A 27,739-nucleotide genomic window follows, 5' to 3' on the forward strand; every position below is an offset into this window, starting at 1 on the left:
CCTCCCGCAGGACGACGGGGGATGGGAGCGGGCAGGGTTTGGACCCGGGACCATCGATAAATCCAAACGGCAGTCCAGCGCGCAAACCCCACTGTAACGAATTATATTCGGATGTGTCTCGCTTTTAAAGGATTCACGAATAGTTTATTTGACACCAAAAAAAAATTTTATCGATTAAAACAATTTCAAAATTCGAGTGAAATAGGAATAAAATCCTTGAAATTGTAAGCACACAAATAATTTCTAAAAAAATAATAATCTATACTAGATATATTAGGTAGGCTACAAGGTTGTAGGCCTACATACCGAACTTAACTCTTTCTCTCCGTAATTATTTACCACATTCAGGTGGAATCAACGTTGGTATCGTCTGTTAGGAGAAAAAGAGTTAACACTATTATTATTGATATTGTTATTTATACAGCACATGTAGAACTACAGGGACATTTTCTGGAGTTTCACCCAATTACTGACTGATACAACTGGAGAAGGACTTTGTGACTTCCTAAATACAAACAAAATTGAAACTGGAAATAAAATACCAGTACCTAAGAGGGGTAATAAAACGAGGACATGAGGGATACGACAAAGGTGAGAATAGGAAAAGGAAAAAAAAAAAATGGTCTATAAAAATGGATATAAATCAAAAAGCGCTTTTGGCACAGTGTCCAGCTCACTATTAATAATTTTAATAATCCCCCAATCTCACACACATCCCCTGGCCACGCCCATGACTACGCTTATAGGTAATAAAGGATTATAAGCCTTATGCTATCAAAAGCAATTTTTTTTATTTATTCATAGAATTTCATAATATTATAAAGGTATGTTATGTATGAGAACCTTATTAACAAACTAGAAAAAAAAAAGTGTGAAAATGTTGTTGCTGTGGTAACGGTGGTCATATTGTTTTGTAAAGAACCTTGTACTGTACATAAAAGTTATCTTCTCTTTCATTTTTTTGTTTTTAAATTTGCAGAAATATTAAGAAATATAATGACCAAACTAATGAGTAATCAGATTAGATTTTAAATTTTTGAATTTTCTTTTTTTTACAACTTTTTTCTTGCCAAATATATACAGAAACATGATTTTACAAAAATGATTTTTTTTCAACATAACAATGATGATAAAAAAAGTGATCAGATATTTTTTTGCATTATCTGTATTAAATATATGCTGAAAAAAATCATTTAAATAGAGCAATAAATAAAAAAGTCTTTATCAAAAATTAATTGAAAAAACATAATTTAACATAAAATTTGTAATATTGCAACAACTAAACAAAGTACATATAAAAAGTATTAATATTATTGCGAGAACAAAAGATGATATTTGTGAAAATTTCATTCAAATCAGATGAAAACAAAAAAATAAAAATAAAAACTCTGTTCAATTATGTACATAAACTTAACATTTTACCTATGTTATTGAGAAAGTGAGATAATCTTTTTTTTTCATACATATATAAAGACAATGTGTTTTCAGAAAAGTAATTGATATATTTATGGCATTAATTGTATTGAATATGCACTAAACAAATCATTTCAATAGAATTATAAAAATATTTATAGCAAAAATAGATTGAAAAAAAAATTGATTTTGAGAAATTGACAGAAAATTTTTTTTGGGATATCCCAAAAACCAATCATAGTGCACATAAAAAGTATTTATATTATATATTATCATTGAGACAAAAAGATTTTGCAATTTGAAAATTTCATTTAAATATGATGAAAGCTAAAAACACTATAAGTAAAACTTTGGTCAAATGTGTTCACAAAATTTACATTGTACTTACATTGTCTTTACATTGTGTAACTAATGAAGTGAAATGTACATATATATATATATAAAATATATATATACATGTATATATATACATATAATTGACATTATAATTGATACATAAAAATGGTTAAAAAGTGCTAAAAATGTAAGTTAGGTTCATTTTTTTGGCATTTTTGCAACTTTACTTAGCTGTTGTCTCATTTTTTCCTTACCAGATGCTAAAGCTCTGCATAATGCAAGGCGTTTTCTTTTTCGAGCTTCACAAAGCTTTGAAGCGTTTTGTCCATATTTGCAGAGAATAATAGCGGAATATATAAAACCAAATCATAAGAGAGCTGAATGGTCTACCTTTCCTTTTGCATGAAATTGGGTTTTCAAGCACCTCGACCAGACAGCATTATGAAGGCTCTCATTACTGTTTTGTGTAGCATGTGGCTCACACCTTCTAAGCAGATTTAAATCTGTAAGGCGTTCACAGATCGCCAAACATGTTTATGGATTCGTTCATAATCCAAGTAATTGGGGAACTCTGTCATTGTGGCGCCAGGATATTTTTTCTTTAATAGAAACACCAAGCATCCTTACCTGGTGGACAGTATTGGTGTTGTAAATTGACGTCAGTCGAATAGTTGTGGTAGACAGATGCCCAAGCTGCCTTTTACATTTCTTTTGCAGTTTTACATCCTCGAAGTGCCCTTTCAAAATATATTCCACATGAGATTTTTTTTAGCATGGAGACTTCCATTTTTTCTACCTCCAATGCGATCACCTAAAAAGAAATGAAAAAAATAATATTAGTTATTTGAAAATAACAACATAATTAATATTTTCTCAGATTTTTTTTTGTGTTGTAATATAATATCAATAAACCTAACTAATTTAGATCAATCTTTTACAACATTTCTCAGAGCTGTACACAATCATTTGGACCCATGGCTCACACTTTCTTGCTTGATAATGAGCACTGATGGTTTCAAAGAATTCAGCATTTGAAATGTCTTGGCGTTACCGTCTCCTACCATTTTAGTGTATCTAAAGTTATGGAGGCCTAAAGATCTGCTCCCTATTACTTTAGCTGATTCAGGTTCCATCATACCACTAGGCTTAGGAAAAGTAGGAAAAAAAATATATTTAAAAAAAAGGTCAAACAAATTTAAACTAATGTTTGATAAAAATGATACCAGCAAAATTAATGCTGCAACCTTCTTGTTTGTGCTTTTCAAGCCAAGTCCTTTTCGTTTCATAATTCTGCCTGTTGTAGCACATTTATGGCAGTATATAATCAAATACTAAATACTAATCCACTCAATATCTCTATAGCAGAAGCTGCCTTGCTTAGTGACATAGTACCGTCACATAGTGTGTAAGTGCAAGATGCACAGCATAAATTTCTTAGAAAAATGAGGGGACAAACAAAACTTTAGTCCGAGAACCCATGCCCATGTGAAAAAAAAAAGGAAAGGGGTACATTGGCTTTTTAAATTTATTTTTTCTTTAACCTTTGGCTTTTGGGCATATGGAAGGAAAGCAAAGGGGCCCATACGTACCCAGTTGAGACCCTAATATTTCTGGCGCAGGGCCTTCTAGCATTCCGCCCCTGTCTAGATCTACACTACTCAGTCTAGGTAATCAACCTAATCTTAAATCTATATAGAGTCTAGATCTATATCTGTCAGGTATCATGCAAAGAACGTCATTATGCATTAGGTAATAGATATAGATCTAGATCTAGTTAGGATTGTAGGTCTAGTGAATGATCTCAGAAAAAAAATGTAATCCTTGATTGGTTACCTACAAAAGTTTTTCCGGAGTTTACCGGAAGTTCAATAAAAAAAAAAAGTTAATTTTATTCATAAACTGAATAAATATATTTATCAGATGAAAGCGATGTAAACAAAACTGTTAGTGACTTGGTCTTGAATAATTTTGGCTCAAAGTTTGATTCTAGATCTAGACTTAGATATCAGTCTAGAACTGTTTGATAAATTATCTTTCATCATTCAAGTACTACTGTCTCTAATGAGGTACTTTATGAAATCATGAATGAGAATCTCAGTCTCAGAATGTGATAATCATGATATATCAGACTTCAGATAATATCATCAACATAATCTGTGATAATCAAAAATGATTTATTATAATTTATAATGAGATTGAGTATTCAAGTATTGAGATATCAGTTGAGTATGATACTGATAGTATAATCAGTTTTATCAGATATCAAATAATCATATAATGATAAAAATCATGATTCATTATTGAATCAATATATGAATGATTATCATTATCTAGACTCTAGACTAATATAAAAATATTAGATCTAGATCTATCTAGATCTAGAATAGATCTATTAAATCTATAAGATTTAATTTAATTGAACAAGTTAAGCTCAGTTGCCAACATTTTTTATGTTTGAATTTGTGTATCTCTGTACCAAGTAGACCTAGGAAAAAACTGATTGAGTATCTATGAATTCCTCATCCATTTGTCTTAAAAAGTAGATAATTATGCTTTATTGTATTACTACTCATAGTTAAAATTATATTTGATGTTAAAGTGGGTCAGGTTGATGCTTTCAAGAGCTTAAAGTTTCAAACACAGTTTTACCGCTAAGTTCAAGAATTGAAAATCTTAAGAAACTCTCTAACACATGAGAAGTTTTCTTTCTATTGGGGTGTTTTTGGGGCCAGTGTCTTGAACTGGCATCTTGGCTCTTGGTAAAGATAGCAGTTTTGGAGGACATGGTCAGCATTCTCTGGTGACATTCCACATGGTCATGAGCAGATTTCACTGGTTCCAATTTTGAGCTTCTGGTACATATGTTTTCTCATTCTCTTGTGTCTGGTCCTGAGTCGAAAGATATGATGTTTTGATGTTGTCAATATAGCTCTGATTTCACACATTCATCGTCAACAGGTTTTAGCTATTAAGCTTGACTCAAAACTCGAATTGTCGCTCCTAAAACGAACATCAAACAGAAATTTCGCTCTCGACTCTGCTCTTATCTTGAATTACTCATATGCTTGTATCTCGAGGTTCCACTGTAGTAGTATGTCACTAGATATAGATCTAAATCTATCATTAATAATCTAGATGTCAATGACTCATTGACAGGTTGTTTTTTTTTAGTAATTTATTAATATAATCTAGATTATAGATCTAGAATCTAGCCTTTACTAATGTAATTTAGTCAAATCTAGTTGAATTTAGATCCAGTTGTACATTATCCCTTTAAATAGACTATACTTGACTATACTCAAATATACTGACTATAGCCACTATATTCTAGACTCTAGACTAGATGTAGTAGTAATATTCAATTAAAGAGCTTAAAAATAAAACATTCTTTCAAAATTGCTATATGTTTGTGAAGCTGACTTGGTTTTCTTACCTCATTTGAAAATGTTGTCATTCAAAGTAGAACATTGGAACACTTTTTGATCTGGTGGCAATTCACTACAAAGTTTGGGAATTTACATTTACATGCTAGCGATGTTTTAATAAAGTTTAAATTGTTCAATAGATAGTAGATGCCCCCCGATTACAGCAACAGAGTAAGAATTTAAACATAGAAAAGGGGGATTCCGGAACTCAGCTTTGTTTCTGTTCTTAAATTAGAAGCAAGCTAACTATAATTTGTTTATATTTAGCTAGTCAGTGTTAATTTTGAAGATATTTTTTTATTTCTTTTGTTTCAGTGCACCTCTAGTTTCTATTTCATCTCTACGTCTACCTTCTATGCTCAGTGTCCCCTTTACACCCCCCCCCCCCCCTCATGTGCCCAGCTTCCCCCTGCCACCCCTTTGGCTCCCAGCGCCCCAAATTTCATGAAATCGCTCCCTCCCCTCCGGGAGGTTCTAGCTTTCTGTTGAAAACCACTGGTCTAGACTCTAGATTATTGATGAAGTCCTAGATGTCCTAGATGTTTAAAAAAAGCATTCATTCATTATTTAAAAAATTTATTGCATACAGTCTCTTTTTTTATTTACTTCCTTTAGAATGATAATTAATATGTGAGGTGTCAGATTAATACTGGCTGCTTTCATCCTTTTTGTTAAAATATTTGATATACAAAATTGTATTTTTTTAATTGTATGTTTTACAGTTCAAATGTTGATTTCATTACTGACGCTGAGGCTTGAACTTGCATCTGATTCTTCGGAATTAAAGTATTTGAAAACCTACACCGGTTAGTAAAGCCTATCTTATTCTTATTATATGGATCCAAATCCAAGACTCTAATCATGAATTCTACCCCTTAGAGATTTATCTAAAAATGTCTTTTTTTATCCCCCAGTTCTTCGTTACCATGTCATTGGAACTAAGCATTTTTTTTACACTCTAGTGCCCACATTAAAGGACCACAAATAAAAACTTATATTTAGTATTTGATTTTTTTTTTTTTTTTCATTGTTTCTTTATATAAAATAAAATATATTTTGATCTGTGCAAATTTGTTTTTAAAACACTAAATAGCACTGTCAGCTACATCAACTTGTATTTATGTTAACCAAATTAGGAAAGGGCAAAGTAAAGAGCCACAAGATAATGGCTCAATCAATTCTAGATCTGGAACTGACAAATCATGGAATCGTTGTGTGTGACCTCCTCTTGGATATGACATTTGGGGATATCTTGCTGTATCCGAGCACAGATATAGGAGGAGGGGGTGGTGGCAAGGCTGACAACCACACATCAATTAACTATTGCTACAGAATCTGCAAATGCATAAAACCAACTAGAACTTGGTCAGGAAGGTTCCTCTCTGATGGTCTATGACATGTACTGGTGAAAGCCTTTGGGAAGCTATCACACCAACTTTCCTTCTGATGAATAAGACTTCAACCAGTGATTTTTTAAACTGATTTTATATTTTTCAAATTTAAAGCTTTTTTTATAATTTTCTTTTGTCATCAGCGGTCAACCAACATATTTCAAAACCAAAGTCTTACGCTTCTGTGCTTAAGGGAAACCATCCAGTTGAAATTTCCACATCTGCAGCAGGTAAAGCTGAATACCTGCGCAAGTCAATTTCAAGAGAGAGAACTCTTAGTGATCAAGACAGTGACACACTAAGCCAGCTCAATCTTACAAGTGATAGCTTAGAAAGAGCGGAGGAGGACACAAAATACGGTGTGGACAACATTACCTGCAGGGGGAGGCGAGAGTTTAAAGACATTTACGTTGAATTGATCGATGAAGAAGGTTAATTGTGTGTTTCTTTGTTGTTGTTTTTTTGGAAATAAATATTTTGCATAGTTTGAGAACAATGTGATTGCATGAATATATGGTTGCGTGAATATATCATTTAACCTATCATTTACAAAATTTTTATCTTAATTATATAAACATTTGAATGCTTTTCATTCACCTTAAGAACCCCCTTTCAGATCTTGTGATTTATAGGACAGATGATGTAAAGATGATCTGTTTCTGTGGCTTAATGTTGCATCATAAATTTTAAAGAAAAGTATTTACTTTTATGCTACTTAAGTACTAATGTATTTTACTTTTTTTTTTTTTATTGCTCTTTTTAATACAGGTTTTTATAATCAATCAAAACCAAATATTGTAAGATTCAATAATATTGATTTTAAAATATATTAATTTTTTTTAAAAGGTTCTACAATGTAAAAGGTAAAAAAGTTAAGTTCCCCTTTCAGACCTTGTGGTCTATAGGGCAGATGATGTAAAGGTCATCTGTTTCTGTGGCCTAAATACACATGTGTTTTTTTGTGTGATCAGTTTTTCAGACACTCCTTCAAGAAACAGATTCAGAAAAGCTTACAATTAGAATGAATGATCATGAGGCATCAACTAGTAAAGTTGTGGAAGAGAAAGATTCTGTTGAGGTAACAAACAGCATCACTAGGGAGAATACATTTCTTGTGTTTAATAATAATAATAATAATAATCTTTATTGTCCGTATGGAAATTTGTCTTACAATTTGTGCATTACACCAAACAAAAAACATTATAACTATAAGAAACCAAAGTGTACATTCACACCAGACTCACTCATAATTTACATGTGACAAAGTTTATATCAGATTGTTCTTATTTAATGATTTGATTGCCATTATTAGATTTATTAGACCAATTAGTGGTTTGTGTCTCTTCTATTACAGGTGGAGAGATTAGCTCTTAATAGCAAATATTTAAACAGCATTTCAAGCATTTACAACCAGGTTTAGAATTGGTGTATTCACATTCAGGGGTAAATGTAATGAAACACAATTGTGTATTCATGGTCATGGTCATTTGGCCGGTGGCATAATGGTAATTCAATACAGTAAACAGCACCAGCCTAAATTCATGTAGTTTATTTATACTGAAGTACATATATTTTTAGACTGTAGGTAGGCTAAAATTGTAATTTAGTTTAGTATCTGAACTCTGTAAACATGTTTTGTATTTCTTAGATCAATAATTTTTTTTTGTCTCTTTTTTATACCCTTGTTGGTGGCTGTGTGTGTTGTAGTTGGCCTCTCAAGTAGATCACTGGTTCAACTAAGTTTTTAAAATATTTTTTGTGTGTGATTATGTTGATGCCAGCTACCTGAACCCTGTTTGTCAGACAAGCCTTCTTCTTATTATTATTCCCAAAGAAGAAGATGAGAAGTTAGGCTTAGAAATAATAAAATGGATTAACGGAATTAAAGTAGCACTACAAATTGTTTTTTCTTTAACTTGTATCAACAGACAAAAACTTCTTCCGTCATTGGCTCTATGTGAAAGTTGAAGTATAAAATGAGGAAAATAATTTCAAAGTCCTCACCTTACCAATTAATATAATTAGTGATATTCTTTTCTTACAGGACAATGAGGTAGAGAGTTTTCATGTAGTTGGTAGGCAGAGAGTTTCTAAATCTGAATCGCATGACAGATCTGCAGGGCCCTCTGTCCAGCATAGCGCTACACAAAGGCCCAAAAGCCACAGTCCCACCAGCAAGATGCCAACCACTGTGAATTTTTTCAGCGGGAACCCATCTGTGGAACTTACTAAAGGAATACTGCACATCTACAAGGATAAGTAAGTGTTAATATAATTGACTTACTGCTTGCCTCTCCGCTGGAGCTCCAACTACAAATTTTAAAAATTAACATTTGAATCTTATTATAGGTGTATCCCCGTTTATCGATTTGTCTGTTAAAAAATTGAATCCTCAGCTATTTTCATTGCCAGGCACTTCTTGCACTGTCCCTTTTCTTTTTCTTTTAAGGGTTTCTTTGCCAGTGTTTCAGTGACGTATTTAGACTTGAAAAGGCCATAAGCTAAATTGTTCTATGCAGTTTTATACAGTTCTGAGTACTAAGTGTCCTGTGTGGTGAATAATACAAAGATGGGCTTCCTTTGTTTTAGCACTTATGTGAAAGAGGAAAGCAAAGTTAATTATTGTAAAGAAACAAACTAGTATCAATGTCATCAGATATTGTGTTCCGTGCAATTTAAGTCACAAATTATTAATCCAGTGTCTAACATTGCTCTAATGCTACTTGGCCATCTTATTATATTTAAAGTAAATGTACCTAAAAAGTATACTAGTACTAATTAGAACAATTACTTATGTATGCATGTCCATGTCACAGACAGATGACGTCTCTAGATAAAGAAGTAGCAAGAAGTGAGATGCTGTGCATGATGGGTGTTCCAGCATCATACACCATTCATGATCTCATTGAGTTTATAGCTCCCATGGGGTAGGTAGTAACTAGTGTAGTTCGGTGTATTCTGTATTCATTGAAATGCATTCCCAACAGGATGAAACCATCATTAGTGAGAACATAGGACATGATGATTTCTGCTATTTATTTGACAATGCAATAGACGTTTGTACTGAAAACAAAAGGCTTCCTTCACTTGCCTAAAGCAGGCTAAACTACTATTATTATATTGAATTATCTACTTTTCATACTATCAGTATAGTGTAGATAGTATGAAAACAATTATTAATGTCTTTAATCTGACTAAAGTAGAAGAAAAAAAGCATTGCAGTTTTAGTAGAATTATGTTGCACTTAATAAACTTTAACTTTATATAGAGACATACCAAAAGTACTATTTAACCATTGGATTATAGGGGCCTAAATAAAACTTCTGCATTGTCAAATACACTGAATTTCATAATTGAATAATATATGCCTAGTTGTTACTTATATACTGTAAGATGTATCATATAATTATTTAAATTATGGTCCTGGGTTTGAATGTTGCTTGACGCCATCCTCCACCCCTCCACTGCTCTGTAGGAGGTTTGAGCTAATGTGTATGTATATTCAAATTTGAAGGCACATCTGCAACATGTATAACTAATAGTAATATAGGTTATAACATCTAGTATTAGATGTCTTGATGAATGAATAACTTTTTGGTGACTTCACCAATCCCAATACCTTTCTGAATGAAGAGTGGACTGACTTTGTTCAGTATGAAACATGTTTACTAAAATTAATGCATATATATATATATATATATCAGGGTGTAGCACTGAGTCCTGCAAACTGCCTAAAGATCACTGGCTCCTGATTTTTTCTCAAAGTTGACTCCCGAAGCCTTTCCCATGATTTAGTATAGCTGCAAGGCAGCAGAGGTTTGAATTCAAAGTTTTCCTTCTAGATGGATAGCCAGCAATGGCTAACCAGCCCCTCCTGTCTGAAGGTTACTGGTTTAGGTGCCAGTTACTTGCCTTCTCCCCCCCTGTTAGTGAAAACACCGGACTCAATATCTGAGCCACACATGAAGTCCTGGAGTTATAATCATTTCATTTCTTTGTGTTTCCTATTTTTGCTTATTTAGAGATTGTGTGACCTACATGCAAGTACTGAGAGATGCTTTCCCCAACCAATACATGTTGTTGATCAAGTTCAGAGATCAGGTAAGTACTAACTGAAATAGGTTGTCTGTTTGGTCATATCGTAATAGTTTCGTTTTTATGTGTTGTCAATATTAACAAACTATTCTTCATGACAAGTGACTATAGTTATTTTTCAATGTTCCTAAAATATTTTAATTATTACAGAGTATATACATACTGCAGTCATTCATAACTTTAAGGAAAATAGATTGCAACTACCTATTTAAAAAAAAACAGATTGACTTTGTTAATGACAAGTTTCAAGGTTGTTGTTTTTTGTCTGTGTGATTTCAGGCTTCCACTGATGAGTTCTATAGCTATTTCAACAACCGGCAGTTCAACTCCATAGAGTCACACATTTGTTACTTGGTGTATGTGGCCAAGATTGAAATCATGACGGAGACAGAGGTGAATATCATTGTGTCTATGAATACCACTAGTGTTTCCCCAGTGATTACTTTATTAGCTTCTGTTAGAGAAACTAAAGTAATTCACTGGTAATCTCAGTTTATTGTTTCAATTCTTACTGTTACTGTTTCATGTGTGGAAGGTGGATGGATGGGAAAAGTTGTAAGTCTGGAAATTCCCAAAAACTGGCATTGAAGTTGATAAAGCGTGGTGGTAATAATGCACTGACAATCCTAGAGGTCGGATTTGGTTTGAATCTAATTGATAAGGCCCATTTTTTATCTGATCCAGTAGCATCCAATCTGATCTGATTCAGATCAAAGTCATTATGATTTGAATACAATTTGATTCAACTGATCTTATCTGATTCAGATCAAAGTCATTATGATTTGAATACAATTTGATTCAACTGATCTGATCTGATTGGATCCAATCGGATCTTTTTGGATCCATTATGGATTCTTTCAATTTGTTTCAGATTATATCGAGTATGATCAGATCCTATTGGATCCAATATGGATTCTTTCAATTTGTTTCAGATTATATCGAGTATGATTAGATCCTATTGGGTCCAATATGGATTCTTTCAATTTGTTTCAGATTATATCGAGTATGATCAGATCCTATTGGATCCAATATGGATTCTTTCAATTTGTTTCAGATTATATCGAGTATGATCAGATCCTATTGGGTCCAATATGGATTCTTTCAATTTGTTTCAGATTATATCGAGTATGATTAGATCCTATTGGGTCCAATATGGATTCTTTCAATTTGTTTCAGATTATATCGAGTATGATCAGATCCTATTGGATCCAATATGGATTCTTTCAATTTGTTTCAGATTATATCGAGTATGATCAGATCCTATTGGGTCCAATATGGATTCTTTCAATTTGTTTCAGATTATATCGAGTATGATTAGATCCTATTGGGTCCAATATGGATTCTTTCAATTTGTTTCAGATTATATCGAGTATGATCAGATCCTATTGGGTCCAATATGGATTCTTTCAATTTGTTTCAGATTATATCGAGTATGATCAGATCCTATTGGGTCCAATATGGATTCTTTCAATTTGTTTCAGATTATATCGAGTATGATCAGATCCTATTGGGTCCAATATGGATTCTTTCAATTTGTTTCAGATTATATCGAGTATGATCAGATCCTATTGGGTCCAATATGGATTCTTTCAATTTGTTTCAGATTATATCGAGTATGATCAGATCCTATTGGGTCCAATATGGATTCTTTCAATTCGTTTCAGATTATATCGAGTATGATCAGATCCTATTGGATCCAATATGGATTCTTTCAATTTGTTTCAGATTATATCGAGTATGATCAGATCCTATTGGATCCAATATGGATTCTTTCAATTTGTTTCAGATTATATCGAGTATGATCAGATCCTATTGGGTCCAATATGGATTCTTTCAATTTGTTTCAGATTATATCGAGTATGATCAGATCCTATTGGGTCCAATATGGATTCTTTCAATTTGTTTCAGATTATATCGAGTATGATCAGATCCTATTGGGTCCAATATGGATTCTTTCAATTTGTTTCAGATCATATCGAGTATGATTAGATCCTATTGGGTCCAATCCAATCAGATCAGGTTAAATTTTATTTGAACATAAAGTAGCAATTGATTATTAAAAAAACTTTGTATTACTTAACCAGCTAACTTGACTTGTAGTGATGCTTACTATTTGAAGCTGTGGAATTCGTAATGTAATATGATTTTTTTTTGTTTCATTTTTTTACAAAACTTATATCAACTCACTCTGTCTGTCTGGTAAAAAGTTTGTACGTTATTTCTCTTGGATCTAGCTGAAATTTTGCAAAATTATTTCTTTACCAGACAACTCAAGAATCAATAAAAAAAAATTAATCAATTAGTTTGTTAACTATGGTAATTAATTATTTTGTTTGATATCTCGAACAATGGAAAGAAATTGTAGTCTATTGAAGTGTAGGTATAAGCTAAATTAGTCCCCTTTATAGGTCGCCACTCTAGTTAGCACGTCGGCCCAAGGAAGTGTTAGCCACAAGTTCAAATTCAGGTCGTTCCCCTTTTTTTTTTGTTTTTAAAAACCAATTACGGTGAAACTCACCCAGATATCCCTTTCTTTCTTCCCAAACTAATTGAAACAATTACACTTCATATTTTTTTTTTTTTAAAGTATTTCTTATGTCTTTTTTGTTTCACCATTATACTACTACAGGGAGGCAGTCTACCCTTAATGAATTTAACAGAGTTGCCTAATTGCCCAGTGTGTTTAGAGAAAATGGTGAGTAGTTTGTGTTGCTTGACCAGGGCAAAAAAGAATATAGATTAGTTGACATAAAGTTGTCTTTTCTATATTTCTGTGTGTGCCACTGGGTTCGTGTTTATGATTGTATTTGATGACCGTTTGAATATAACTTGTGCATTTAAACATTCAGACATCTAATGTACAATGACTGAGTGATCATATTGTAGCAGACAAGAAGACATTTATTACAATAATATAAATCCATATCCATAGACACAACTTCATATAGAATAATCAATATAATGACTAGTTAACGCTTCATAGAAATGTATTCTGTCACTACTCCTTTATGGAGTGACTTATAGACTGACTTAGCATGAACTGTATTAGAGACAGTCTCACCACTCATATAGAAAATAACTGTTTCCATCCCAACTGAAATATCGACTGACCACACTCAGTACAAGGCTAGATCAAGGTTGAATTAATTCATTCTAAAACTCATGAATGTTGTGAGTTTATTTCACTAAATATGGACGTTAGGGTTTACAACTTGTGGCACCAACTGGTGACATAAGTAAAAATATTAGGTTTTCAGTTAAACATTCACACTGGGTATCCATATTATGTTGATCTTGAATTATCTAATTTCAGGAGGAATCAGATGATGGTATTTTGACAGTTTTGTGTAATCATGCATTCCACACCCACTGTTTGGCTCAGTGGGGGGACACCAGGTATTTCTTTTTTGTTGTCACAGTAAATTTACAAGGGCTCTTACTTTTCTTTCTCCAGGCTGTTTATTCTCATTATTATGTGGAAGACGTCTGGAATTTTAAAATTTAATTAAAATTGTAAATTGTTATTAAGTTGTTACCTTTTTTTTTAAAGCAGTGGTATAATGGTTTATGTCATTAGCATTTTTAGATATATTTTTTACAATACCTCTATTCAAGTCACTTCTTCATGGAAGAACCTGGGTGGATGGGTGGACGCTGATCTTAAAACGGCTTTTAACGATTTTCCTAGAAATTTAATAGTTGATGTATATTGCTGAGAAAAGAATTACTGGCTCATTAGCCACATGGGGAAAACTCTAGTTTGACTTATTATTTTTTTTAAATGTAAATTTGGCTTTGACTAGACTTAGAATATAAAAAAAAATGGTTAGTCAGCCATAGTTTATCGAAATTATAAGATAACAGAGTAAATTTAAAGTTATTTCAATTTTATTGAAAGAATATCTATGCTTTACTAATATTTTTTACGTAAATCTTATATAAAGATTACATCTAGAATTCTAGATCTAGAAGTAGATCTAAAATCTAGACTAGATCTTAAAAGACTTCTGAATCAGAAGTATAGGTCTAGTATTAGATCTAGATTTCCATTTAATGATATATCAACAAATAATCACAAAAGTATGAATTCCCGCTGGCTGAATGGACCTCATTCACCAATCATAAACAAACAACATTTAGCCGTGTGATAATATTGAAAAAACAATGAAAATTATATATCACGTGACAGCCTTTATGGATTGGGTAATTTGTATAGAAGATATAGAGAACCACGTGGCAAAATGTTGTTTGTTTACGCTTGGTGAATGAGGTCCATTGGTAAATACATACTTTCACACAAGTTTGATACCCTGTTTGAACCCAATATTTAAAAAAAAATGAAAAATTTTATATTTCATTATATTTTAAGTTGTATAATGAAGGTATTGTCTTTTTAAAAACTGTATTTTTAAAAATGTTTTCTTGTTCTGTTATAGTTGCAGTGATGGGAATTTTCCGACAATTGTCGGAATTCCGATAATTTCTTCTGATCCGATTTTCTAGAAAAAAAATCCGAAGTTTTCCAGACATTTTTTTTTTCTAAATCCGATTTTTTTTTTATGAAAAAAAAATCCGATTTTATTATTTTTCCATTTTCGGAAGAATGCGAAATAAGATTTTTGATTTGTTTTGAACATGCGTACATCCGGTCTTTTGACACAGTTAAAGTTCTATTTTTAAAAAAATCTTGTGTTACCGTATTGTCTTATAAGTCTAGATCTTGGTCCAGACTAGAGTGGTTTGAATCAGTCTAGATAGATATATTCTAGATAAGATATCTAGATTCTTTAATTTGAATACTTTTGATCTAGATCTAGAGCATCTAGACTTCAATGGCTGCTTGCCAGCTTTTGAAAAGTATTAGACTGATTAGACTTAAACGTAAGAGTATCATGAATGATGCCCGGTCGCTATGTTACGTATGTAAACTATGTAGATCTAGCGCTAATCGCCACTATTACTACAATTCTAGATGTATTATTTTTTCGCTGTTGTTACAATGGCCCCTAGATTTTTCTAATTTGAACCCTGCCTGCCGACTTCCATGAGTTCAAATGGGATTAGATTTAGACATCTAGATCTATTATAATAATAATAAGATCTAGATCTACTTATCTAAATCTAATAGTAATACTACTAATAGAGTTAGAGTGATACTGTGATAGACCTACCGTGTACCGGCCATCTGGATTTATATATAGATCTAGAATATACTTTTTTTATATAGTAGTAAGTAGGCCTTCTTTAACTTCTTTACATGACTATAGTGAGTTACTGAGTATAAGCCTGATAGAATGTAGATATCTAATAATAATATATTGGATCTAGAGACTAGAGTCAAGTTATTAGATATAAGTAGCTCTAGATTATAGATCTATCTATAGTGAGGGATATATATATATTTTAATATAAAAGTTTAAAAATTTTCTCTAACTAATAACTTATCATTACTAATGCTATAAATGTATAAAAGCCCAGTGTGGTAGAGATCCATTTCTTCTAAACAACTTGTATCTGCATGAAAAAGAGTCACATAAGGAAGCCTCAATTTGCAGTTTTATTGCTAAACTTTCTCTTCCTCTAAGCATTGCTCCTCATCTGGTTGTTCTTGCTCATCTTGCTTAAGAACTCAACTGAGATTCAGCAGCTTTTCAAAGCATTTTTGGTGGACTTCATGTGCAAAGCTTAGTAAACAGTTTCTCCTGTACAAAATTTAATAATTATTGAAACAAACAGAAGTGTAGCTCATACTTTTGAAGTATTTCCAAAACTCAAGCATGTTTTTCAAACATATTTAACCCTTATAGTTGTTTGAGAAAGAAGTTGTTACAATATCTGTAAAGCAGTTATCTATTATAGAATACTCAGACTGCAAAAAGCTTTCTCCTCCCATCAATATATATACAAACAATAGTGCCATGAATGCATTTTGTGTGCAGTAATGCTCAATGCAATGTAAATGTTATGTAATACAACATTAATTAAAGAAAATATTAAATAAAATGATTCTACATAGTTAAAAAAAAATTCAGCAACATCTTTTTTTAAGTCGCCACGACAGGCCAGTTCAAAAACGGGGGGGGGGGGGGGGGGGGGGGCTTACAAAATTTCCTAAAATTTTTGCAAAGTCAGTTCCCATCACTGTAGTTGGGAAGCATTCAGATTTTTACTATCGCAGTATTAGATTTGTAAGATTAGATGAAATCGTAAAATGGATATCACAGAAATTTTATTCAGACTGACAATGACAACCATTGGCTTGTGTATATTAGATGCATGCTTTTGGCATTCCAGATTCTTCTTCTTATCTTATATAATACAGACGTTTCTTCAAAAAAGAAGATGATATCGTCCTACGCGTCATGCATTCAGTCATGCATATTAACCAATGACTTAAATTCTGCCAAGTCACTGGTTTTCCTAGCTAACTCAGGCAACCCATTCCATGCTCTAATAGCACTAGGGAACATTACTTTTTAGTTACCTTGTAATTTGTTTTTTAACCTATGTAATAACCTAAAGACAATAAAAAAAACTTGTTAGAACTATATAATTGCCAATGTTATGCTATGTCAGTGTCTGTCAGTTCATCTATCAGTATCAGTTACCATGATGAAATAGTATTTGTCTTTGCCCACACTGCTAGTCTCCCACAACATTTATATTTTGGCTACTGTCTGTTTAGGCCAAACTGCTGCTTTTGGTTCTCTTTTTTAATGAGATTATTAAATGCAATGTTAGCTCAATAAATGTAATGTATCCTATCTGTTATAGCACCTTAGTGATTAGCCAATGCCAGTCAAGTTTGAACTAATGCAAATATTCATTTTTAGCCACCAAATCTGCTAGGACTTAGTTTTATCTTTGTCTTACAGCTGTCCAGTGTGTAGATATTGTCAGACGCCAGGACTTAGTTTTAGTGCTAGGACTTAGTTTTATCTTTGTCTTACAGCTGTCCAGTGTGTAGATATTGTCAGACGCCAGAGGAAGTGGCAGATCAGCGATGTATGCAGTGTGGTTCACAAGAGGTTAGTAAAAAAAAATTGTTATTTTATGTTTTATTTCAGTTATGTGGACATTTGACAAGAGTGACATTAGGTGTGGGTAATTAGGTCTTGGGTTCCTATCTTGACATGAATCAAACTGTCTACACCTCTGACCTCATCTACTGTTTGTACTCTCTAATTAAACTGGAGTATCAGCAGCAGATTACACATTCCCTTATTAGATTGCAGATTCATTTTCTAGATTACACATTCACTAATTGAATCACATTTTTTTTCATTGAAGCATTGTATATATTTGAGACTTCAAAATCATAAATCTAAGTTGGTTAAAAAAAAAAATCTGTAAATAAGGTTTGCACATTTTTATGAATGAAATTTTATTGAATTTGATCTAATATTCTTCAACAAAATCAAATCATAATGAAAAATAGTTTAAAAAAAAATATCCTGACAGTGATGAGAATTATGGATACCAGCTCATATAGAACTAGAAGGAAATGAAAAGGCTGACACACTCGCCAAGAGTGGGAGAACCAACTCACAAATAAACCATCGCACTGTATTCAGAAGAAATGAAGTAACTATTAGTAAATAAAATAAATGAGAAATGGACAAGCTCTCATCCAAATCACAAGAAAGATGATGCCTATTATAAGCTATCCCAACAAGATCAACGTCTTATCTTTCGAGTCAGGACCGAACACAACAGAATGAGACAACATATGTACCAGAAGCTCAAAATTGGAACCAGTGAAATCTGCCCATATGGAGTGTCACCAGAGAATGCTGACCATGTCCTCCAAAACTGCTCTCTTTACAAGACACTGGCCCCAAAAACCCCAATAGAAAGAAAACTAAATGGAGAGCGCCCTGATTTGGAAACCACTGTGCAGTTCATCTCATATATTGGTCTAGTAATATGAACGCTCCAACATAAAAATGAGAAAGAAGAAGAAGAAGAATTATGAATCCTTAAAAAGGTTACTCATCTCATTTGAAAGAGAAACAACAATCATTAGAAATCAATTTGCTTACAGAAAAAGAATGTAGCAATAAATCTCTTCACTTTCTTGGTCAGTCTTTGATAAGAAGATAATCTAATGTTAACTTATTGGCAATGCTTTTCTTGTTTTTTTATTCAAGATCAAAGTCCATTAAAAAAAATGTAGAGATTAAAAAAGCACTCAATATTTTTTACTTTTAGTTTCAATAGAAAAAAACAACACATTAACTAATGTGACGATAAAGGATTTTTCTAGAAATGTATACTTTTAATAACTTATAAAAACCTTATTCTCAGTCAGTTTTTATGGCTAGCTTTTACATAGACGCAAGGTAATACATTATTTACAAAGGTTTCTTTTAAAGTCTGAATAGATTAAAACATAATTTTTTTCACTGCATAAAATATATTAGAGTCTACTTCATTTCTATTTTATTAGATATTTTTTTTTTTTTAAGTTTTAAAATATTGGGCACCTCCTATGAGGCTCTATTATATTAAGAGTTTTCATGCTAATGTGATGAAAGAAACAGATCTGGAATGTGTGTTTAAATAGATTATTTGTATTATTTCTCTTTTCAATGTTTGTATGAGCCCTACATATCCAAGACAAATATTTCTTTTTCAGAGTTTATGGATTTGTTTGATTTGTGGTCATGTTGGTTGTGGTCGTTATGTTGGTACACATGCTAAAAAGTAAGAGCATTTAACTTTTTCTTGTAATGTTTTTTTTTCTTTCATTTTTTACAAGTGTAGATGTAGATGGTAGCAAAATTAAACAGTTACTTTCATTTTTAATATCTTTAAGTGTGAAACATTTTTACCTTTACCTTTACCTATCCCTTAGTCTGTTGGACCGTTGGGGCACCAGGCAAGATTTGTCGACCGTCTTTCTCCATTCCTCCCTTTTTTTTGCCTTGTTCAGAACCTCTCTCAATGGCAGGCCTGTCCATTCTTTAATGTTGTCCTCCCATCGCTTTTTCTGTCTGCCTCTTCTTCTTTTCCCTGGCACTGTTCCCTGAAGAAAGGTCTTTGCGAGCCCCGTAGATCTCGTAATGTGGCCAAAGGTTTTAAGCTTTCGTTTTTTCACAATAGTAAGCAGGTCGTCATGAGCTCCGATCGCTACAGTAACCCTGTCTCTGATTTCTTGGTTTGTGATGCGGTCTTTGAATGTGATGCCTAGGATCCTTCTGTAGCATCTCAATTCCATTGCTAGGATCCTCCTCTCAAGCTCTGCATTCAACGTCCACGACTCACAAGCATATAAAAATGTGGCCATGACCAGAGAGCGCATCAGTCTAATTTTGGTGCCAAGGGCTAAGCCCTTATCTTTCCATATTATTTTAAGTTTTGAAAGGGCTGCTGTGGACTGTGCTATTCGGGCCAATAATTCGGGTTTTGTTCCCTCATCTGAGACAATAGCTCCGAGGTATTTGAAGCTGTTAACACTGTGAAACATAAATTCCCTTTATTAGCTTGTTAAAGTAAGAAATTCCTTTGGCACGTTCCTGTAGCTGCAAAAACTTCCAACATGGAAAAAAAGAATGATGACATCAAGCTATTACATGGTCTGGAATTAAACCAAAATGGAAGTCTTCAATCTATTTTTATCCTGAAGCTACAAGAGGTTGTAAACATTATAAAAGGTGCTGAATCTAGAAGAAAAGGGAAAGACACTCTGTGATTCTTTATGTTGATTTTAAAATGTTATTTATTATGGGAATTATTCAGAATGTAATTATTGGATCTGTTATGGGCTTTACTCATTTCTGAGTTGGGTTGTGTCTATGGGAGAACATTAGGATCTTCTCAAATATACTATCATAACAGAAAATATACTCAATTAATCAAGACACAATATAACACTGTCTTTTATAAACTTCCTCTTTTAAACATAAATAAAAAAGAATTCTGTTGCTCCCGTTACTGTTAACACTGATAGCATTTTTTTTCTTTTGTAATTTCATACCTTATTGAAAATGATAAATTTAGCTTTTGTTTAAAGAGCCTCTGTATCTATTTTTTCTATTTGTGCCAGACATTTCCAGGATACAAATCACACCTATGCCATGCAACTAGGAACCAATCGTGTCTGGGATTATGCTGGGGATAACTACGTTCACAGGCTGGCTCAGAACAAATCTGATGGGAAGTTGGTGGAGCTGGATGAGGGAGGCAATGAATTCCATGAAGAAAAATTGGATTCTCTTTCTCTAGAGGTAAAAGCAAAGTTTAATCTAGGAACTGGCTAAGACGTAATCAGTTACTGTGCTATTGTATAATTTTAAAGATTGTAATTGACTGATAAGACTATATTATAAATTGCAAGTGTAGCATAGAGATGTTATACAATTATGTGCTTCAAAGATAGTATAGACACATTACTAGAAGTTTTGGATTGCCAGACTCATTTTTGAAGAGGCAACAGTAATTATAAAAAAAAAAGAGCTTAACATACTTATTTATTAAGTTATTCTTTAAAATGTCACACCTTTTTCATACTACCTTTCAACTTTTAACATCATTCAAAATCTAACCAAAATCATTGCACCAAAATTAATAAAAAGCATTTTCATTGTGATTTTTTTTTTTTTTTGGTTTTACACAATTTCTAAAGAATTCATCAATTAAGTGTTATAAAATCAAATCTTTATAATGTCATTTTTTTATGTCTAAAACTATAGAAAGTTACAAACAAATTTGAAATAAAATGCTATTAAACAGGATTGCATTGTTACTTACATATACCCATAAGTGTTTCATCTCTTCCCACAATGCAGTATTCCTACTTGCTAAGTACCCAGCTGGAGTCCCAAAGAATTTATTTCACTGAACAAATCCAATTAGCTGTCAAAGATGTGGAGTCTAAGGTAACTGTGCTTCTATGTTATCTACGTCTAAGCACTTCCCTTGTGCCATGTTAAACCTTCTTTTTGTCTTTATTATTGAATTGTTGTCATAACAGGTTTAGGAATTAAATGACATAGAATCACATAGATTAACATATTTACAGACTAGTCACATATAACTCTACATCTCTATGTTTTACAGTGAATTGATGCCCCCCTCCCTCTTGTCCCCATCTAACTGGAGCACAGTCAGTTAAATGAAAATAATGTTAAGTTTATTGTGAACAATGAGCTCATAATCTACCATGTATAGAGATCAAATTGTATGAATTATTTGAGTAGCCTCTCCATCAACAGCTCCAGAGATAATATTATGCAAACAGTCTTTCAATAGCACAAAATTGGTTTAATGATTCCCACATGGACTGTGTAAAAACAGAAGTAATGTTATATTTTCATGCATGTTTTCTTAGTTATATATAGACAATCTGCAGAACCTTTTATGCCTTTGTGTACAGTACTATATGGGCAGCATAAAGATCGAGAAGATAATGCCGCATGGCAGCAACTTTGAATTTATTAATTAAACAATATTCTAAATAGAACAGGTGACATTGATCATCTTTGGCATTAAAGCAGGGCATTGGTACATCAGGTCACCCTATCTCTGAGATAATACATTAATCCCAAATTTAAATGTTATATTTGTGTGGACAGTTTAAAGAATCAACAGAAAGATTAGAACAGGAAAGAGTTGCAAGGGAGAAAGCAGAAAGTAAACTGTCAGAAACTGTGAAAGAAAAACATGCTCTGGAGAAAAAATACAATCAGGTTAGCAACTGTAGCTGTTTCAGTTGTTTTGTTTTGGGCTTGACTTTCTAGAGATACAATGTTGAATGGTTAATGTTTAAATTGCTTAGACTCTTTGAACATTATACTTTTGTGCACTATTATGAGAAGTTGAATTTCTATATACACACAGAGAGTTTACAAAAACACAGATCTAGAAACCTCCATACCTCAGAAATGTATAGTATAGTTGTTTGTTTTGTTTTTCAGTTGCACACCAAGACTTCCAAAGTTCTAACAGACTTAAAAGATGAACGTCAGATGAATTCTAGTCTTCAAGAGAATCAAAAGTCTTGGCAGGAAAGAGTGACCAATTTGGAGAAACAATTGGAGACCAAAGACAGGGTAAATATTTAAAAAGCATTGATCTTGTTGAGTAACTTTTGTCCTACTGATGTCTGAAATTTATAAGAGTTGTCTCCTTTGTCTGAGCTGTTTGAGATTCTACTTACTGCAGCAGTTCTCAACCTTTTAGGCTCGGCGACCTCTTTTTACAACACCCCACTCTGCCGCGACCCCCCCCCCCCAGCACACACACACAGCAATAGAAGAATGGACAAAAACAATTCATTTTTCATTGGTCTTAGGCGACCCCTGGGAAATTATCAATAGACCCCCAAAGGAGTCGCGACCCACAGGTTGAGAACCCCTGACTTATTGTAATTAGAAGATATTTATTTGTTGCTTACTGTCACGGAGCAGAAGCGTGCACGGCCATTTCAAAAAACAAATTATTATTTCTTTGGTTGAATTTTTGCATCACTGCATCACAAGTTCTTGGCGGTATATTAATGACTGAAATTCCATATTATAAAAGGTGTGGTTGAGAAATTCAACGTAAGCGAAAGGAGATTGGTTGGTTCCAATCAGGCGAGAGGACAAAGATGGTAAAAAATATTTAAAGGGATGCATCAGTAGTTTGGGGGAAAGGACCGCATTAAATGTGTTTAATTAATTTGTATTGTACATTTATAGAGTGTATATATTATTAAAGTGATTCCTAGTTCCAGAATAAAAGCTTTGTATTTATTATTTGAGGATCTCAGTTTTGAATTTATAGTTTACATTTCATATCTCCGGTATCTCAATATTGTGAGTGTACAGTAATTTGTTTAATAGAAAGAATCATACAAAATTTAAAAACGTAGAAATGCATTGTCTGGTCAATACAATCTCATGGTAACATCAACCAACACATTGTGACAATCAGCTTCAAAAGCATCATTGTCATCTGGCATGTAAAGATATCATCACACTTACAATTTAGCTATTGATGAGGATGACTCAGTAAAACTAATTGCTGTTAGTAGTAAAAACTGGGGGAACTATAGGATGGTGGCCCTTTAGGAGCTGCTTCAGTTTATGTGAAAGCACAAATTCATAATCTTGTTTTTATTAGGATTCATGAAATAATTTCAATGTATTGCACCTACATTTAAACTGTTTTTTCACTGTATAAAATAAAGTCCTTTGGTTTAACACATTTTTATTTCCATTTACTTTTCTTTATATATTGTTGTGCACAGGAAGTGGCTGAGCTGCGAGAGCAACTGAGGGACATCATGTTCTATCTTGACGCTCAGCAGAAACTGGCCACCTCTTCAGGTCTGTCACAGGAGGAGCTTCAGGGGGGCCAAGTCATAGTCGGAGAAGCAGGCACACCTCTGAGCAGCCAGAGCAAGAAGACCAGAAAAAAGAGATAGGTCAAGCTGACACCCTCTGCTCTGTCAGTAACTTCAAGTATTTATTTACAGTGATACTTCCTTTCATTCTACTGATGAGAACTTTTGATATGATGATTTTGATGATTAGTTTGACAGAATCTTCAGTTAAATTGTCAGCTAATGTAATTGTAATGGGCGATTTATATTTCTTTGAAAGTGGGATAGCTTTGACAAGAAAGGTTTATATAAATTCAATAGCATACTTTTATATTTGTTGTTAGTCCATCGTAATCAAATGTTCATAGATATACCACTTCTTTTGTCCGGGGTGGGGGGGGGGGGGGTCTGAGGGCTCCGCTTTGCATTTTTATGCCTCCAGTTGTGACTGTTAGAGATATGTAAGTTGAATCTGGAAGTTGAACCTGGAATGGAATATTCAGTTGCAACGCTGCTGGTGCCAATTTGATTAGCCATTTCTTTCTGCATTGTCAGTTTTTTTGTCTTCTAAATTTTTATAAGACTATAATTGTTATTAACAATGTATGTTCCATTAAAAGTAAACTTTTTGCTATGTTTTTCATAGTTTTGATTGAAAAGAAACATACTTACTTCAACAAATATTATTGAGTTGTTGTTTTTTTTTCTTTTTTTGGGAGTAGATAAATAACTTAAACATAAATTTAAGGCCAAAGAGTAAAGTATATAGTTAGAATCAGGCGACATGTTTAATTTTGAGGCTTATTATGTTGTACATACACTTTCATTTGACATTGATATTTGGATAGATATCAATGCATTTTCCTTAATTTTGTATATCAGTATTTTGCTGACACTCTTTTTCTAAAACTTTTATCTGCCCTGGAATATTTAATAATTGCATTTTTGTTTAAAGTAAAATTGTTACTATGTATTTAAATTTGTTCATAAATAGTGCAATTTGTATTCAGAACTTCATTGATTTCAATGGGGAATTAGTCTGGTTTATTTCATTGTTGCAATTGTTCATAGACAGACATCTTTATTTACTGTACTGGACAGAGATAGAGGACTACAGTTACTGTACTGGACAGAGAGGACTACATTTGCTGTACTGGACAAAGATAGAGGACTACATTTACTGTACTGGACAGAGATAGAGGACTTCATTTACTGTACTGGACAGAGATAGAGGACTACATTTACAGTGCTGGACAGAGATAGAGGACTACATTTACTGTGCTGGACAGAGATAGAGGACTACATTTACTGTAGTGGACAGAGATAGAGGACTACATTTACAGTGCTGGACAGAGATAGAGGACTACATTTACTGTACTGGACAGAGATAGAGGACTACATTTACTGTGCTGGACAGAGATAGAGGACTACATTTACTGTGCTGGACAGAGATAGAGGACTACATTTACTGTGCTGGACAGAGATAGAGGACTACATTTACTGTGCTGGACAGAGATAGAGGACTACATTTACTGTGCTGGACAGAGATAGAGGACTACATTTACTGTGTTGGACAGAGATAGAGGACTACATTTACTGTGCTGGACAGAGATAGGGGACTACATTTACTGTACTGGACAGAGATAGAGGACTACAGTTACTGTACTGGACAGAGATAGAGGACTACATTTACTGTACTGGACAGAGATAGAGGACTACATTTACCGTACTGGACATTTACTGTACTGGACAGATGGAAGAGTTAAATCTATTTAACATTGGTTTTACTCAAGCATTCTATGCATAAAAACATTTCATGTTTTTTCCTTTGTAGTGATTCTTAACTTGAATGTTATGACTGTAGATTCCAATGATTTTAAACTTAGAAGATGAAAGTAATCTTCTAGGCTTAATTTTTACACTGTAGATATTTTGATTCAAAGCATTTACTGTACTGGACAGAGATAGAGGACTACATTTACTGCATACATCTATTGATCCCTTGCACTTGGTCTTTCCTTATTCTGCTTTGGAATTAGAGTAAACTAATTGTCTTAAAAAAATAAACATTTTGAATCCAAAAACTAATTGCTACTTCAGAATTTTATATAGTCAAAATATTTGTAACCAAATACAGATCAATGTTTCAAAACTTTTAAGTGGTAGACCTGAAAGAGTTCACATCTTTAGTTTACTATGGACATTTTTATTTTCTAGCTGTTTTGAAATACATTATATGGAAATTTCTTCATGGACTCAAATGTTTTTTTCCCACTTTTTGGATAAGCTACTTTGTCAGGTTGATGTATAATAGTCGCAGGGAATTCTGATGTGATAAGTATTTCTATAAAGCTATAAATCTTTCATAGTGATGTGATAAGTATTTCTATAAAGTCATAAATCTATCATTGTAATATAATAAATTTATTAATTCTAAATTGCAGATTTAAAACAAGAAACTAAGACTACAAGAGTTACACAATGCTATTGCTTAAGACAAAAACAAAATGTAAAGCTAACTGTCCCATGCAGTCTGTAACAATAAATGCAGGCATCACTTATAAGTAACAAAAGATTGCTTAGAATGTCAATAAACTGTTTCTTCCTACATTGTGTGTCAATGACTCATTTAATCACCAAGGATTTTAAAATCCTGTTTTAAGTGACCTCAAAATTATACCGGTAATCGAAATTTTCTTTTCAAATAGCATTGCATTGTCCAATTGATGGTCAAGTCTAGGGAAAAATATGTTTAACTGGTACATCAGAAATGTGTTTCTGTTGATTCAGTGAATGAAACAAACTTCTCCGTCAAACTTTAGTCAGCAACAATAAAACTATACATTTAGATTTAGACTAGACTTGTAGTGCTCTGCATTTACTGTTGACAGTCACATATATATATATATAACATCCAGGTTATATAGGTAACAATCATTTAAAATGGGTCAAAATTCAAACCAAAAACAGGTGTTCACCAAGAAACTGATGAATCCAACTAAGAATTTGAAAAAAGTTGAAATCTATGATGCTGGTAAAACAACTACTTCAAGATTAAATAAGATTGCAGCAATACATAAAACACTCAACAAAACGTACAAATAAAATAAAAATAAGAAATACTCCGAAACAAGAGTACAAACTCTTTTTTTCTTTTCAAATACCTCTGGGACATAATGCATAGCTCAAGTTTATGTGTAGTGAAATTACGTATTTTATGTTTATATATAATGCTATAAATGCTATTTTTTGTATATCTATGACAATAAATAGTCAATCAACATAGGAATATGAGTAAGATGTAATAATCGTATTTTGTTGGGACATGTATAACTTGAATAATCTCATTTTTTGAATAGTAAGTGATGCTGTCACTGATCTATGTGGCGTACCATGTTTGTGATATTATTATTGGCTATTGGTAAAAGAAAAAAAACATTCACTTCATTAACATGATTATTTGACTTTTGTTCAGTACTTGTCTCCCCCCCCCCCCACATCATACCCTAGCAATGTTGGTTCAAATGAAAATCATGTGATTTCAAGGTCATGTGATGTATATAATTGATCTGAATAATTCATGTCTAGTTTGAATATTGTGATTCCAAGTGATGGGCTTTATATGTGACCCTCAATAAAAACATGTTTACAATATCTGAGTGTCCAATGCGTTTATTTTTGTGGTGTTTACCTATGACTTTAATGTTGTTTACCTTAAACTTTCATGTTGTTTACCTTTGATTTTCATGTTGTTTACCTTTAACTTTCAT

General features: G+C 32.8%; 1 protein-coding gene and 1 long non-coding RNA gene across 2 annotated transcripts; one reads left to right on the plus strand and one right to left on the minus strand.

Moving 5' to 3' along the window:
- Positions 1–772: 772 nt before the first annotated feature.
- On the minus strand, positions 773–3,332 carry LOC106067897 (uncharacterized). The gene is made up of 2 exons (XR_008774094.1): positions 2,973–3,332; positions 773–2,894 (listed from the first exon to the last, which is right to left on the minus strand). It is a non-coding gene; the product is annotated as an uncharacterized LOC106067897 (long non-coding RNA).
- Positions 3,333–3,631: 299 nt separating this feature from the next.
- Positions 3,632–27,623, plus strand: LOC106067886 (BRCA1-associated protein-like). The gene is made up of 17 exons (XM_013227160.2): positions 3,632–3,815; positions 5,897–5,980; positions 6,709–6,996; positions 7,537–7,643; positions 8,610–8,824; positions 9,382–9,492; positions 10,588–10,666; positions 10,940–11,053; positions 13,290–13,355; positions 13,974–14,056; positions 17,613–17,688; positions 19,299–19,366; positions 20,709–20,889; positions 21,451–21,540; positions 22,237–22,350; positions 22,579–22,713; positions 23,895–27,623. The coding sequence occupies exons 2-17, from the start codon at positions 5,902–5,904 to the stop codon at positions 24,069–24,071; spliced, it is 1,983 nt and encodes a 660-aa protein (XP_013082614.2). The 5' UTR covers positions 3,632–3,815; positions 5,897–5,901; the 3' UTR covers positions 24,072–27,623.
- Positions 27,624–27,739: the final 116 nt, after the last annotated feature.

This window comes from Biomphalaria glabrata, chromosome 12, assembly GCF_947242115.1.
Source record: "Biomphalaria glabrata chromosome 12, xgBioGlab47.1, whole genome shotgun sequence".
NCBI classification, from domain to species: Eukaryota; Metazoa; Mollusca; class Gastropoda; family Planorbidae; genus Biomphalaria; species Biomphalaria glabrata.

Bases quoted from the DNA above. Each gene is read 5' to 3' on its own strand.
- LOC106067886 (XM_013227160.2), top strand. From the start codon at position 5,902: ATGTTGATTTCATTACTGACGCTGAGGCTTGAACTTGCATCTGATTCT. The intron at 11,054-13,289 runs GTGAATATCATT...ATACTACTACAG, and splicing joins AAATCATGACGGAGACAGAG to GGAGGCAGTCTACCCTTAAT. The intron at 13,356-13,973 runs GTGAGTAGTTTG...ATCTAATTTCAG, and splicing joins CAGTGTGTTTAGAGAAAATG to GAGGAATCAGATGATGGTAT.